Source organism: Rhodamnia argentea, chromosome 11, assembly GCF_020921035.1.
Source record: "Rhodamnia argentea isolate NSW1041297 chromosome 11, ASM2092103v1, whole genome shotgun sequence".
Lineage (NCBI taxonomy): Eukaryota > Viridiplantae > Streptophyta > Magnoliopsida > Myrtales > Myrtaceae > Rhodamnia > Rhodamnia argentea.
Genome location: NC_063160.1, coordinates 20241252 through 20257627, shown reverse-complemented (window position 1 = coordinate 20257627; position 16376 = coordinate 20241252). Strand labels below are relative to the sequence as shown.

General features: G+C 40.2%; 2 protein-coding genes across 5 annotated transcripts in view; one reads left to right on the top strand and one right to left on the bottom strand.

The window, feature by feature from the left end:
* Window positions 1–16376, bottom strand: part of LOC115735585 (DNA repair protein REV1) — an 870695-nt gene that overhangs the window by 438090 nt on the left and 416229 nt on the right. The window lies entirely within an intron of this gene.
* On the top strand, window positions 1455–16021 carry LOC115735808 (kinesin-like protein KIN-12D). 3 transcript variants are annotated; one of them, XM_030667224.2, is made up of 38 exons: window positions 1455–1606; window positions 1751–2435; window positions 2586–2741; window positions 2871–2954; window positions 3112–3231; window positions 3313–3426; window positions 3505–3597; window positions 3681–3841; window positions 3935–4009; window positions 4103–4190; window positions 4283–4341; window positions 4449–4512; window positions 4607–4672; window positions 4809–4958; window positions 5323–5427; window positions 5509–5744; window positions 5823–5892; window positions 5983–6048; window positions 6233–6277; window positions 6358–6437; window positions 6804–6879; window positions 7336–9009; window positions 9133–9546; window positions 9889–12648; window positions 12737–12844; window positions 12974–13095; window positions 13208–13295; window positions 13409–13483; window positions 13594–13836; window positions 13947–14045; window positions 14254–14328; window positions 14404–14453; window positions 14550–14661; window positions 14749–14859; window positions 14944–15114; window positions 15233–15298; window positions 15402–15521; window positions 15616–16021. In XM_030667224.2, exons 2-38 carry the CDS (start codon window positions 1752–1754, stop codon window positions 15760–15762), a joined length of 9027 nt encoding a protein of 3008 aa, XP_030523084.1. In that variant the 5' UTR covers window positions 1455–1606; window position 1751; the 3' UTR covers window positions 15763–16021. The 3 variants fall into 3 exon arrangements, with proteins under 3 accessions (XP_030523084.1, XP_030523083.1, XP_048128857.1); XM_030667223.2 differs by having other exon boundaries at window positions 14401–14453; XM_048272900.1 differs by having other exon boundaries at window positions 14401–14453; window positions 15621–15853.

Below are 16376 nucleotides of genomic sequence, written 5' to 3'. Positions count from 1 at the left end.
AAATAAATAATTTGAAAAATATTTTCTTGAATATGATTGTTTGTATCATTTGAAATAATTAGTTAATAAAAAATATTTGCATTCTCAACAATCATCTACGTCCAAATATTTTCGTGGACGATGAAAAAAATTCGCCTATTCGATTTTTGCGAGAGATATAAGCAATAATTTATTAAATTTTTTTTAATTATTTATTTTTCGTAAAACAAACGAAACTTGAGTTTTGCCTTGTTTGCAAATGGTACGAGGAGCGAGTAAGTAATTTCAAGGGTGATGTTTAACAACTACCCCATAGCAAACATAGGATCTTACGGTCACTTAAAAGTATAATGGTGACTTTTCGTTTAGTTTTTCTCCTCATACTCTCTTTTTCCTCCATCTGCTTGTGCGAACATGTCCGTCGGCCGTGCACAGGCCGCCACTCCGTGCTGAACCTAGCTCACCTTTATGAGACTCCAACCTATTACCAAATCTTGGGTAGATCTCAACGGGGACACCCGGATTTGGGGAGGCTTCTTTTTAAGAACAAATGGATGTCACGGCCGAGACATGATGGCTAGGGCACAATGCCAATGACAATGGACTATGGCAGCCGGCACAACTATGGTATCAACAATGGCGAGAGAAATGGATAAAGATCGGTTCTCTCTTTTTGGTTTTTTTTATTTATTTTAGGGGCATCTTAATGGCAGATGTGGTTACCAAAACTATCTTGGCAACTTCTCAAATCATCGAGAAGTTGACTGCCAAGTCTGTCATGATGGTAACGTGTCTAACACGCGTACAAATATCGATCATATTCTCATATCGAGATTGACAATCAATTACATGTAACTGATGATAAATCACGTTATCGTGTGCATCATAAGTTGTGATCGGTAAACAAATTAGACATTGGTAAATTCCGATTGTACTCTAATTCTTCCAAATATAGGAAACGGGGGCTTACTCATGAGCAAACTCCTGCCAGTGCCATGAAAATGGTTTCGATTTATTTTCAGAAAAAAGAAAGAAAGAAAGAGGAAGAGTATTTCTCAATGTTGGGCTTGAATTTGAATTCTTCGCGAAAGAGACCTCCTTTCTTCAAATGTAGGCCCACGCCCGAAAGCGAGGTCAATGATTTCGTAGCCGTTGAAAAATTTATATCTTTGGATTATGCCATCCTTTCGCCTTTTACGAACGAGCCCTCCTCCCAAATTCAAATCGTGGAAGCGCTTACGTGCGTCGATTTCAAAATCTAGATCCCATCTCCACCGTCCATCTATCTCGAACGGTCCCCTCATTTTCCACCCTCGAACCCCGCCGATTCAGATTTTTGAACTGCGAAGAGTCTTGTCCAGTTCAAACTTATAGACAACGGGGACATACGAAAGAAGGAGAGAGAGGCGGAGAGAGATAGGATGCTTCCTTGGATCAGTACTCGGTGACTTTGCTCGGTCTCTGACAGACGTGTCTCTGTTCCTTCTTGTTTTCACTTTTGTTTTGGATTGTTTTCGAAGTGGGGAACGGAAAAAGAAAAGATTTTCAGCTTACCTGAGCTCCAATTCGGCTGAAAAATTTCAGGGTTGAGGGCGCTGGGCATTCTTTTCTTCAATTCTTCTTTCAGGTAGGCATTTCCTTGACGTTCTTCTTCGTTCTCTGAGGTGTTTGTTGTTTACGGTTCAATAACCTCTTAGTCTCGCATTGCCCATGTCTTTTTAAGGCACTTAATTGTCGTTCTTTGCTGAGATTTCTTCTCTCCGGATGTCAGAATGCTGAGAGATTTGAAGTTCCTCCGTCGGAATTCCGGCAAGCACGAGGAAGTCGAGAATGTGCCCTCACAGCCTAACAGTTCATCAGCAATTCAACCCTGGGACCCCTCTCGGGCTCCGTTGAACGCTATTCAAGAGCCTCCCCCAAACCCTAGACCTGAAGCCGAAGTTAGCACTAAAAGCAGAGTTGATAGAACCCCAAGTAAGCCTAAGGTCAGAAATGCAGATCCCTCGTTGCCTTTTCGAACCCCAGAGAAGCATAACTTGGCTGTTTCATCTAAGAACCGGTTTGGGTGGGCCAAAAATGAGAGCGGTCCAGTTACCGCTGACACGAATGACGATTCCAGGGGTGATGAAAAAAACTTCTCGACTCAATTTAGTCGGGGGATCGGTGTAGGAAATTTTGCAACTCCAAGGATGACTAGGACGGTCGGAAGGGCGAATTCTAATTACTCCGAGAGTGCTTCCACGCAGAGCACACCGACCAAGAGCGTCAACAAGCCTCCCAGTGTTGGTTTTCGAAGTAAGTTAGACAGCAATGGAGGCGGCCGCTGGGGAAATTTTGCTGCATTGTACAAAGGGATTCCAAGCTCTATTGGTCCTGCTACGGTTGTTAACACAGTTGAAGTGCCTCACTTTGACCTCAAGGAAGATCCATCATTCTGGATGGAACACAATGTACAGGTATGGAAGTGTCTGATATTTTCCTCCTTTCTGAGCTGTATGCAAATGCTACGAAGAAGCATGTGAATGCCAACATTGTGAATCTTTCCTAATCTTTGCCCCCAGCAGTTGAGAGAAATTTGGAATCACGTTTTTGAGAAACTTTTCTAGGTTCTTATCCGTGTCCGTCCCCTCAATAACATGGAACGGAGCACATATGGTTACAACAGGTGCTTGAAACAAGAAAGTTCTCAGAGCATCACTTGGGTTGGCCAACCTGAAACTCGATTTACTTTTGATCATGTGGCCTGTGAAACTGTGGACCAGGTATTTCCAGAGAAAAGCTAATATAGAAATACTGATCTTACCACTCATGTTGTTTTGCATGTTGTTAACTTCTTCGTATTTTGGTTGCCTGTCTTTTGTATCATGTGGTCTTAATACCCAACTTTGCAGGAAATGCTCTTTAGAATGGTTGGTCTTCCAATGGTGGAGAATTGCCTGTCTGGGTATAATAGCTGCATGTTTGCTTATGGTCAGGTACTCCATTTATCGTTACTGAACGTCATTCTATGTGCTCTTGGGGTTCACAACTAATGACTAGCATTCAAGCCAAACTCAGTTTTACTTTTGTTGACTGTGCTTTTCCTGCACTGGCTCAGTGAATTTAATCCAAAGATTGCATCTGATTTTGCAGACGGGAAGTGGGAAGACTTATACAATGCTTGGCGAGATTGAAGACCTAGAACTGAAGCCGAGTACTCATCGAGGAATGACGCCGCGCATTTTTGAGTTCTTGTTTGCAAGGATTCAAGCTGTAATTTAAACTAACCATATAAACTACTTGGGGCAGATTTTCACTTGTATATGCTGCTTCTTATGTTATTTAATGTCGCAGGAAGAAGAAAGCCGAAGGGATGAGCAACTAACATACAATTGCAAGTGCTCTTTCTTAGAAATTTACAATGAACAAATTACTGATCTCCTCGATCCTTCATCTACAAATTTGCTGGTGAGTCAGTTCTCTAAGATGCAAACTTCTTACTTTTTAGCATGCAAAGAACTTTCAACAGTGTGTATTCAAATGCAGTTGCGGGAGGATGTCAAGAAGGGCGTCCATGTAGAAAATCTCTCTGAATTTGAAGTACAGACAGTGACTGATATTCTAAAGCTGCTGACTGAGGTTTGGAGTCATTTGTTTCATCTCTCTCTCTCTCTCTCATTCAAGAGCACAAAGCAACCAAAGTCCTACTTTGTTGCATTCAGGGTTCCTCAAATCGGAAAGTTGCAGCAACAAATATGAATAGGGAAAGTAGCCGCTCTCACAGTGTCTTTACATGTGTGATAGAGAGTAGGTGGGAAAAAGATTCTGCAACGAACCTAAGGTTTGCGAGATTAAACCTGGTAGATCTTGCTGGTTCTGAGAGGTGAGCCATAAGATGAACGTTATTGAATAAAATATTACATTTTGCATAAATGTGCGTATGCTGGATCTGTCCGACCATCTTATCCTCCAACAGGCAGAAGACATCGGGCGCAGAAGGAGATCGCTTAAAGGAAGCTGCCAACATCAACAAATCACTGTCAACTCTAGGGTACTTCATTTGTAGAGGGTTTTCGTAAATTTTCTCTTTCATTTCTTTGTTTTTTGGTCTTATTGGCAATAATATCACACAACCGAATTGCAGTCATGTAATTATGGTTTTGGTTGACGTGGCCAATGGGAAACCACGACATGTTCCTTATAGAGATTCAAGGCTAACCTTTCTACTCCAGGTCAAATTAACCATCTCCTCTATGGAAAATTCGCAAGGCTCATGTTACCCATCACCAGTTTGTCTTATTCTGTCGTTCTAAACTAAATGCAGGATTCTCTTGGCGGAAACTCAAAAACCATCATTATTGCCAACATTAGTCCTTCGATAAGGTACAATGATTCTTTATGTGCTCTTTAATTATGAGCCCTCCCACTTGTCGACGTGCATCCTTGATAAGTATCTTTCATATAGAGATAGTTAATGTTGTCTTCTACAGCTCCTCTGCCGAGACATTGAACACGTTGAAATTTGCTCAGAGAGCAAAACTCATACAGAATAATGTAAGCTTGTTTCTTCAGTGCAATAGCAGTGTTAAATTCTGTTGACTGTTACCAACTTTATGGCCAGTAAATGACTTTCTCCTTTCTGGAATAGGCTGTGGTGAATGAAGATTCTACTGGTGATGTAATCGCTCTGCAAAATCAGATACGCCTCTTAAAGGTGCACTACAGTTTGTGCACGACTTCCTTGTTTACTTATCTATAGCTAAAATACTTCTTGCAGATATTATAACTTCTGGCAAGTATTTTTGTCATTCTAGCTATTCATTAACTAGTGGGCAATGGATTTCTATCAGGAGGAGCTTTCTGCACTTAAATGCCATAATATCTCCAGATCTTTATCATTTGGTACAACTTCCATTGGGGGGGCTGGTGATAAAACTGATGGTGTGGATGATTATCTACACTTTGATCCGAGCGGTGTTGTCAGAATGTCCAATAAGCAGGTACGTTGGCTTGGGTCTAAGATGGGAATCAAGGGATTGGCACTATAATTGTTGAGAATAAATGGTAGATACTCTTTGAGGACAAGTATGAGTGTCTGTACTTTTGAATCACGAAGTGGCGGTCAGAATGGTTTGCCCTTATTTAATCACATGATCGGTTTATTTACTATATATGCCATTCACGCTACAGGGAACGCCTACTCTGTGTTTCAGAAACTTTGCAAGCACATCTGCTACTATGATTCGAAGTCTCCGTACCTGTCTTTCCCTAGCATAAAATTACCCAAGATCAAATTAATAAAATGTCATCCTTTTTAACATCACTGCACTCATGCGGGCCTATAAATTCGTGAATGTGAATCAGCTGAAATCCTTGGAGACGACACTTGCGGGTGCTCTAAGAAGGGAACAAATGGCGGAAATAACCATCAGGAAACTTGAAGCGGAGATTGAGCAGTTGAACCGTTTGGTACTTTATGCATTTTCTTTTCTTCCATTTTCTTCACGGCATTAGCTGTGTGCAATCATGCTGATTCTCTTTCTGCCGTAGGTACGACAAAGAGAGGAAGATACCAGGTGCACCAAGATGATGCTCAGATTTAGGGAAGACAAAATCCAAAGGTTGGAATCTCTGCGTGTTGGTTCAATCACTGCAGAGGTATACCTGCACGAGGAGAACAAAACACTTTCTGAAGAGATTCAGTTGCTTCAAGCCAAAGTTGGTCGGAATCCTGAAGTAACTCGCTTCGCTTTGGAGAACATTAGGCTTTTGGATCAACTAAGGAGGTGAGGTTTTGGATACGCCTTTATTCTAGTTGGATATACCTTGACCACATTGTTGCTCAAAACTGATTGCACTTTTAGGTTCCAAGAGTTCTATGAAGAAGGGGAGAGAGAACTGCTACTGGCAGAAGTATCTAAACTGCGAGATCAGGTAATAACAGAGACCATGCGACTATACTGCCGATTCCTCTTCTTTGTGAATTGAAGCAGGTATAAATTAGAGTTTGTTGTTTATTCACAGCTGCTACAATTCATGGACGGAAACTCTGAACAGCCCAACCATTTTAGCTCCGGCATCCAATCTCAGGTTGGTCATGTTCATCAAAACATTGTTATTCTTGTAGATGATTCTTAGTGATGACAAATTCAGTTTTACTTTCTCTAAGGCGCTTAAATTTACACCTAAGTAGAGTGAAATTCCCTCTCACTCTTCTCCTTGCATCTTCGTATGGTTCTTGACTTTAAGCTTGAAATTTCTTTCTCTGATACAGGAAGCCATGCAGGCAGGCAAAGAAAATGCTACACTCCAATTAGAGGTTTCTTTATTCTGCAACTTTCTCACTTCTCTTTCTAGATATAGTCCCTGATTTAATGTCCTATTTCGCATTGATATTAGTTGAGGAACACGTCCGAAGAACTGGAGGACTGCAGACGGAATCTAACCTCTTGCCTAGAGGAAAATGCAAAGCTTAGCAGGTAAAGTGATCTTATCTTCTGTGTTGAAGTCTTTTACTCTTTTCTCACTGCTTAAGGATTATTTGTGGCACAAAAGAAGGCTTTGAAACAATGAATAGCTCATGCTGGAGTATATTTTTGGTCCAAAATAACATTTTTCATGTCCCAAAATATCTTGAGAAGCTTTCAGCTTTTCAAGCTTACGAAGTCAACGCATTAGCTACACAGGCGGACTCAATGGATTTGATTATAATGCGTCACGTGGCCACCTATTATCTACTTTGTAGAGTACTTAGTTCTGTGATCACACTAATTGGGGATTCAAAGGCTTCTCAAAGTGCAGTAGCTTCACAAAATGTTCATGAAAAACTTCTTTGGCTTTTGCAGAGAAATGCATCATCTAAGTTGTAGGTTAGATGACCTCAATTCCCAAGACAACAATGGAGATGGCAATTCCAAAAAGGTACTTGTTTGGTAGTATCCATAATCACTTGTCATTTTTAAAATATTCACCATAGATTTGAGGCGGTATGTGGCATACTCATGTTTGCTAGTATCACTGTTTAGGATGTTGGTTCATATTCCCGATATAAATGCCTATGAGTATAATAGATTCAGTGGACAATGGAGATGGCAATTCCAAAAAGGTACTTGTTTGGTAGTATCCATAATCACTTGTCATTTTTAAAATATTCACCATAGATTTGAGGCGGTATGTGGCATACTCATGTTTGCTAGTATCACTGTTTAGGATGTTGGTTCATATTCCCGATATAAATGCCTATGAGTATAATAGATTCAGTGGAAAGTAAAGGGAGAGCGTATTATGTGTTGAGATGTTAATGTCACTTTAACTTCTCACATTCTTCCAGTTACTATAAGCACGTAAAGCAATCAGATTTATTTAACTTTATTTCAGGGTTTAGGAGACAAACATTCTCAAGAGCCACAAGGGAAGCACACAATTCTGGGGAATAAACACGCTGAAGAAATCATGGATTTGCAGCTAGAGTTGGACATTTTAAAGATAATTATCAAAGAAGAGAGAACATCGCAAGGCGAACTGGAGGAGAGAATCATCTGTTTGAATGAAGATCTTGAGCTGGCAACAGAGAAACTTTTATCGACTACCAAAAGATGTGAAGATGTTACCAGTGAATTGAAAGAAGCAAAGTCTGTAATTGAAGCTCTTGAGTCTCAGCAAATTCTTTCACTCAATGAGATAGAGGATCTTCAGAGCAGCAACCGCAATTCTATGAAACTTTTGAGCTTAAAAGAGATAGAAATTGTAGCACTAAAGAAGCAACTTTCAAGCAAAAGGTTCAGAGATCAAGAATCTAGTAAAGGTGCAGAAAGTGAGGACTCGCCCATGCAGGCGAGGTTGAAGAAGATGCACGATTCTCTTGAGAAGGCTAAGCAGCTGAACATGTGGTACCAGAACAATCATGCGTTTCAAGTGTCCAATGAAGAAGAAATGGATAAAGTTTGCAAACAAGCTGAAGCTGAAACTGCCGAGGTGATTGTCTGCATGCAGGAAGAACTTACCATTCTTCAGCAGCAAGTTCTTGATAGTCAGGTGAGAGAGATGGAGACCAAACAAAATACAGTGATGCTTCAAACTGAACTAAAGGATCTCCAGGAAAAACTCTATCTTGTTACTGAAAATAACAAGCAGCTAATCGGTCTGCTCGAAAACAGAGACAGAGAACTCCAGACATTGTCAGAGGAATGGAAACTTTTGACATGTGAGATTGAAGAAGTACTTGCCGATGGGAATGAATCACTTGCTGTTGCTTCTGATGAGCTGGGCCACATATCCAACTCTTTCCCTCAGAAAAGGATCTGGATTGCCGAGCATTTCAGTCAAATGATTCGAACGGTATCTGAGAAGGATCTGATGATTGAAGAACTCAGCAGATATTTAGAAGATGCAAACAAGAAAAGAAATGATTTGGATTGCATGTTGAAGTCTTTGAGAGGAGCAGCCCTGGCCATTACTGAAGCACACCAACAGGAGTGCACTGAAAAGGAGAGAGAAATTGTCTTATTGATTTCACAGTTGGAGGCAACAGCACATAAACAGTCTAAGCTGATGGAGAGAGTTAAATTTGCAGAGAATAACATAAAAAATGCATCAACTACGGCAACAGCTGCTTTTGTAGTTGTGAATAGATTGTCCGAAGTAAATCACAATAACATCACAAAATTGGAGCAAAAAGATATCCTTTTACGTGAGTCGGCAGATATGAACATGAAGAAGGATATCTTTCTCAGCGAACAGGCTGCGACTCTTGAGGAATCGAAGAAGGAGATTGACTCTCTAAGAAAGGATCTAGCACATGTGGAAAATGCTTGTACGGTACTAAGAAAGGAGCGCTTAGAGGAGCAGCAACATCTGTTTGTTATGGAGCGGAAGCTAGAACGGAGGGAAGAAAGTGACATTATGAAGGCGAGAGATAAATTAGATGAGCTTAAAACTGGCGTATCCATGCTCAGGTCTTGCATGAGTGATTACTTAGAGCATGATGAGAGTCCTCAAGGAACTGATGAACAATTATTATATGCATCTTCCAGCAAAAAGGTTGACAGACTGGTAAGTTAACTCTTCCCCCTTTCATTTGGTAACCAAATATTTGAGGGAAGTCCCCTTTCGGCATTAAATAGGCTCGAAATTTTCATTTGATTTGTGACTGTCCATTTCTGGATGTTGTTGCAGATAAATTCTGAAACATCTACTGAAAAGAGCTTGAATTTAAGAGCCATTGAGGGTCCGAGTGGTGATGACACTTCCTGTTCTTTTCTGGTGGGGAATACTGTGCCTCCATACTCATATGATAGAGATATCACAATCAGTCTTCTAAGAAAAGAGATAGAATGTGCCTTGGAAAGTTTAAAACAAGTGCAAACTGAGATGGCCCAACTTTACAGGGAGAAAGAAGAGAGACTGTTGTCTGAGGAGAGGGGCAGGGACAGAGCAAAATGGCTCACAAATCAGCTGCTCTCCCTAGAAGGAGTCATGAGGAACTTTGAAGAGCAATCACAACTTAAGATAGAAGCTCTTAATCTTAAGATGCATACTGTTGGCCAAACTGTGAAGAATGCAAGCAGAGATTGGTGCAAGACAAAAGAGGTAATATAGTTGAGTATTCTGTTTCTACCATGTAAACTTTTATTGTAGTACACTCCCAATATTTTCTTTTATTATGAGATTTCTCTGTTGAACCTATATCTGTTGTACAATATCTGAAGACTGCCGATACAATCTTGTCTACAGTTTAAAATTCCAACAGCAATAAAATGTGAAGATCATGATGCAATCTAGACTGATGGTTTTTCTTTTTTTTCTCTCTCTGTTTTTTTTTCCTCCGTAAAGCATTTAAATTTGCATATCAGGACATGGAGCCAGCATTCTGTTGACCAGTTTATCTATTCTTCTATTGAATTATCTATTGACAATTCCCTAATACAACAGTTGCTTGAATGTGAAGTTGGTGATGCTGAGATAGTTGCAGCAGAAAAGTCTGCGGAGGCTTCTCTTATTCTAGCTAAATTCGAAGAGGCTCAGGATACCCTGAAAGAAGCTGATACCATAATCAATAAACTAGTGATGGCAAATGAAGCAATGAAACTCGATATCAGTAAGCTGGAAAAAAATCTAGGGTCATTAATGGAGGAGAGGGACATGCTATTGAATGAGGTTCAAAGCTTGCAATCTATCAGCTCTCAAAAGCATCAGCAGATTGACAGCCTTGAAGAGCATATTAGCTTGCACATGGCAGAAACCAGAGATTTGCTTGCAGGGCTGCACGAAATTGCTGGAGAGTTCCAGAGCACTTTCGAAGAACAGTTCTCATTACTAGCCACCGACTTCAACAGCATGAAATTTCAAGTCTCAAACTCCACAAAGTTAGTGAAGTCATGGCTTGAAGAGATCTGGTCTGAGATAATTGTTAGGGATTGCGCTGTGTCAAGCTTACACCTTTGTCACATAGGAATTATGTTGGAAACAGTAACTGGACTGAATGCTGAGAATGGTCTGCTCCAGCATGGCCTACATAAAAAAAATTCTCTCCTCACTGATCTGAGAGAGCACAATCTTAGGTCGAAAAAGGAGCTGGAAGTATTCAGAATCCTCAAGGGAAAATTGCTAGCTGACATCAAGAACAGCTTCGATCGCATCTTGAGGAAAGAAGAGGAAGCTGGGGATATGAGTAATAAGCTAACCGGTTTTGAGAAAAAGTTATTAGACCTACAGTATCAGGAGGAGTTGATGTTAGAAAGGTCTAACCACATGGGATCTCAACTTGCTATTTTGACGAAGGAGTTGGACTGGACTAGCTCAAATGCCATAAATTCCCTTCTGGATCAGGTGAAGCTGATGAGAGCAGAAGAAGAGGCCTCGCATTCTGAGCTTGAGCTCCTTAGACTAGACTTATGCTCAAAAGACTTTGAGTTGCTTATCTTGCGCAAGGAGATTGAAGAGATGGCTCTCCAAAAGGCTAATTTAAACAGCAAGAACATCAATTGTTCTGCAGCTCTACACAATCTGACGAGGGAAATCATTATATCCAAAGTTGAGGGAGAGTTAAAAAAGCAGGTATTATTAGACAATGAGATTCAGATGTCTCTTCTAAAGAAAGAAATTGGGGAAGCAGACAGTAAGAGACTAGATATGTCAACTAAGCTCAGTGAAAGCAACTCAAGGATTTTACAGAGGGATGGTGTTATTAGAGCTCTTGAGCAAGATCTTCAGCTACTAAAGGAAGTTGATCATGCAAACGGTATGTTGCAAGCTGAACTTTCAGAAAGTAAAACTACTGAGATGAGACTCTTGAGCCAGATTGAATCACTTGAAGCTGATCAGGAGAAAATTGCAGTGAATCTCAGAACAAAGGAGACAGCACTAGACTGCTCGTCCAATCAAATGTCGTCCCTGCATCAGCAAAATCAGAAGTTGAAGGGGGATGTTTGCTCGCTGAAATCTTCATTGGAGGTATTCCAAAGTGAGTTGGATCAGAAGAATCAGGAACTGAGCAGAATGGTGGGGCTGAGGAAGGCGCATGAGGTTCTTAACATGGAGATGAGTAAGTTGAAAAACGAAAAAAAATTAGTTCTCCAAGATTTAGCTGAGAAAAAGTCGGAATGCGAATCATCATTAAGCAGCATAGACACGTTCAATAAGGAGAACATCAGGTTGAATGATCAGATTATTTTATTGGAGACTAGCATTGTCAGTCTAAAGACTGATTTGGATGAGAAAGATGCTCAGTTGCATGAAATTGAGCATTCTAGATCTTTACTCTTGGAGGACTTATCGCGGAAAGGGGAAAAACTTCAGTTATATACGCATTCCTTAAGTAATTTGGAGAACGAGAATAAGCTTTTGAGGAAAACGCTTCAAGTTACTGAAAAAGGCATTGAGTTACTCATTGCATCTGGCTTGGAATCTAAAATTTGCATTGAGCTCGTCAATACTATTGATATCTCCAATGGCAGATTATATGATGTAATCGCAAGCGGTGCTTTTAGGAGTATGGGCAATATGTTGGAGCAGATACATGAAGATGCGGAACAAATATCTATGTTCATAGAACAGGTTGAATGCTTTGATCAACATGTTAAAGAGTTAATGGCTGACAACTTGACTCTCCGGACTGAGTTGTTGAGGAAGGATGATGTTCTAAAGGGACTATTGTTTGATCTCAGCTTGTTGCAGGAGTCTGCTTCTAATACAATTGATCAAAAGGATGAAATTGAAGAAATGGCAGCCAATTTGGAGTCGCTAGAGAATGAACTTGCTGGAAAAACAGACGAGCTTGATGAGGCTATTGCTCGCAGTCAAAAGCTTGAGGCCGAATTGCAGGAAAAAGTGCATACCATCTCTGTTCTTGAGTTGGACATAACGAAAGAATATGAGAAGCTAGATTCTCTTTCTAAGGAAAATATGGATCTGAAAGCTTGTTTACAAAGAGCTTTAGCAGAAAAAGGTTCTGCTGAGGAGGACCTAGTAGAGAGAAGCAAAGAAATTGAGAGTTTGGAGATGGAGCTTTCAGCAATGGGCAATGCTATTGACCAAATGAATGACTCGATGGAGTACTTGAAAAGCAACTTAGACGAACTTACTCTTGAGAGGGATCAGTTCCAGGCTGAGGTGCTTACACTACAAGAGAAACTTGAAAAGGCATGGGCCACAGCTCACAACAACGAAGCAGTTGCTATAGAGGCGCAAAGGGTACTGATTTTCTAAAGTCTCAGCTTTTCTTTTTCCAGTTCTCGTGTGCTCATATCAGCTAACCCGCAGCTTCCCATGTCAATCTCAGAGGGCTGAAGAAAGAGAGACCTATGCTCTTGACAAGGAAGAGGAAGTAAAGTTGCTGGAGAGGTCCGTGGAAGAGCTTGAACATACTATAAATGTGCTGGAAGACAAGGTGAGTTTTAAACCAAGTTAAAACCACCTCTATTTCGGTACATTATATTATTGCTTTTGAATGCTATCTTGTTCTCTTCAAGAGATACTCTTGATTTCACAGCAAAGTAAAAAAATTGTTCTTTGGCAGGTTGACATTGTTAAAGGGGAAGCTGAACGGCAACGTTTATTGAGAGAAGAGTTGGAATTGGAGCTTCATTCCATAAAAAGTCAGATGCAGAATGTTCAAAATGCTGATGCTGACATTAAAAGGTCTGTGCAATGGCTCCTAGATATTTGTCTGCATTAGATGATAGCGTTTCGCTCGATGAAGATTAGAGAACATTCCCTCTAACTTTTTTCATTTAACTCTTTTGAGTAATAGGCATCTAGATGAGAAAAAAGCAGACCTTGAGAAATCCCTGAAGCAAGTCCAGATGTTGGAGAGGGAAATTGCAGAAAAGGATGCAGAGGTACAGAGTTGTCTTTTCAATCCCTTACCTTGTTTGTACTGCAGGCTAAATGCTGTCCTCAACAAGTTGGACTATCTACAACCTTATGACGATTTTCTTGCTTATGTCAACAGACTGTACAACTTAAAGCACATATCACTGAGATAAATTTGCATGCCGAAGCACAGGCAAGTGAGTACAAGCAAAAGGTAATGTGGAGCAATTTTCAAGTTCTTCTATCTCAATTTTAGCAGAGTGCATAGACTTTTGGGTGATTCAAGTAATGTTCTGTTAACATGTTACTAAACTATGAAAGCAGTTCAAGGCACTGGAAGCAATGGCAGACCAAGTAAAGCCTGAGGGCTCTTTCACCCAAAACACAAATCAGTTGTCCTACAAATCAGAGAAAAACACCTCCAAGCCTAGGGGCTCAGGATCCCCTTTCAAATGCATTGGATTGGGTTTGGCACAGCAGGTGAAATCTGAGAATGTTGAGGAACTAACTGCTGTGAGGCTGCAGATTGCTGAGCTTGAATCATTAGTCATCAGTAAGCAAAAAGAGGTATCATCGGCATCTGATTTGTTGAACTGTTCAGGTTCTTTTAAGTTATCCCGACATTATATGTGTCCTGTAACCCTCAATCTTTATTCATCAATCTTTGTCCTTCACAGATATTCTCCTTGAACGCTAAACTAGCTGCTGCTGAGAGCATGACACATGATGTAATCAGAGACTTGCTTGGAGTCAAGTTGGACATGAACTCTTATGTGGTAATAACTGCATTATTCTTCTGTCAATACTCTTCACCTCAAGATATTTACATAAACTAGTAGATGGATAGCAGTTTCGAGAAGTTTGCATTGCGTTCTGATCGAACAGATTCTCTTTTATCACACACACAGATAGATTGGTTTGCTTAAAGTTCATCTCTGCGTATTACCCTGCTGATTACCATTTCTTTCAATCTTCTATTGCTAGTCATTGTTGGATAATCAACAAGTGGAGAAGGTAATCGAGAAGCCTCATTTGCAAAAATCAGAATCTCAGTCGGAGGTACTTAAGCATTTAGGATAAGTTAGTTTACATGGATTTATCTGATTTCTCATTGAGTCCTTCCTGGAACAGGAGGTAATGAAGCTGAAGAAACAGCTCAATGAATTTGTTGATGAAAGGAAAGGGTAAGCTACCCCGATTTCTTTTCCTCTGTTATTCTAAATCAGTGAGATTCTTTTATTTCCTTCTCGTTTTCTCAAGTGTTTGTTTGAATCCTTAAGATGGCTCGAGGAAATTGAAAGAAGGCAGGCTGAATTGGTAGCTGCCCAAATCACATTGGAAAAGCATCACCAGCAAGAGCAGCTGCTCTCAACTGAAAACGAATTGCTTAAGGTTGAAACCGCATAGACTCTACTTACGATAGGAATGTGCTTTTTAATTATAGAAACTCTGCGGCTCACATCTTCAACTTTGTATCAGATTGAGAATGTGAAGTGCAAGAAGAAGATGACAGAGCTTCAAGATGAAATTTCAAAGCTAAGTGGCCAGCAGAACCTCCAGCAGCGCATTCATCATCATGCCAAAATCAAGGCAGGCTTTATATGACTTCTTCATATACCTGATATTTCTAGCCTACCTGAACCAAACACGTATGATATTCATATGATGCAACAGGAAGAGAATAACATCTTGAAGATTCAAGTTGAAGAACTGGCTACTAAACTGAGGCGAGCCGAGGTTATTCTTTCACGTTTCAAGGAAGAGCAAGCTCACCGTCGTGCTTCTGTTGGGAAGAGTCCGTACTTAAATTTTGATGAGGAACAAAGGTGGAGTGACAAGGTTAAGGTTAGGATGACTTTTCTTATATGTGCGCGCGCGCATGTGTGTGATGTGTGTGTGTGTGTGTGTGTGCGCGCAAGAGAGAGAGAGAGACGTGGCTGACAATCAGGTGAATCTAATGCAGGAAGCTGAGGAGGAGAAGTTGCAATTAGCACAGAAGCTATTGGGCTTGTGTACCAGGATCCTAACGGTATGCAAATAAAGAGAGTTACTTCCTCTCTTTCCCAGTGGTAGTGCTGGTCAACATCGCTTATCTCCTCAACTGAAAACACCTGTGGTTTTCCTTCTTTCAGGTTGCTGGATTTAGCAAACCACGTTCAGAAATTTGCCCCTCCATTGCTGAAGAGGCTCTCGAGCAACTGAAGGACAGAATAACTTCGATGGAGAGTGAACTGCATGATCTTAAAAATAAGGTGAGCCTCGCTCTCCCTCGTTGGCTTTGCCAGTTCCAATGATGTTTACTTCAAATGTCTTTGAGTCGTTAACAGAGGGAAAAACATGCTGCAGGATAGAATTGACAACGAAAGAGCTAGGTTGTCCGAGCTTATGCCGCAACAGGAACAGCATTCACCCATAAACCGCCGACCGGACGAGACCTACAGGACTTCAAGGAGGGTGTCCAGAACTCCATTCCTTTCTACCTTAGATCGATAGCGAGGGATTCTTTACGACCAAACACATTTGCTGTAGCATTTGTACAGTATATTATACAGCTGAGGAAATTTTAGGCGTTTCCTCTTTATTTTGGTTGTTGTTCTTCTTCATTTACAATACGTGTGTACTCGATTCTTCTGGGTGTTATATATGTATATTGTCATATAAGATGTAAATGATTGGGGGTACTCTTACGATCCATTGTCCCACCAAGGGAGCAATCAACGTGTTGTATAAAATCTTCAGGTGTGTATTTTAATTGAGCTTTCTAACATTGATCCAAAAAAAAAAAAAAAAGAGTATAAACCCATTTTTTAAATCATATATTATGTGTTGAGTTGTTATATTTGTTAACTATATTTAAAAAAATGAATTGAGAATGGTAAAATCTAAAATAATAGTAGTATTAAATAGATTCGTAACTGACTTAAATTTAATTCATCTCCATGGTTTTCTTTTTACTCATTTTGCTCTTACTCGATCTCTTATTTATTTATTCCATACTATCGTCTCAGTTTATATGTAAATTGTCATAAATTAGGTAAAAATATAAAAAAAAAATTTAGTAATGTGAATTGAATTAGGTACGTGTTATTACATTTGTATCACGTTAA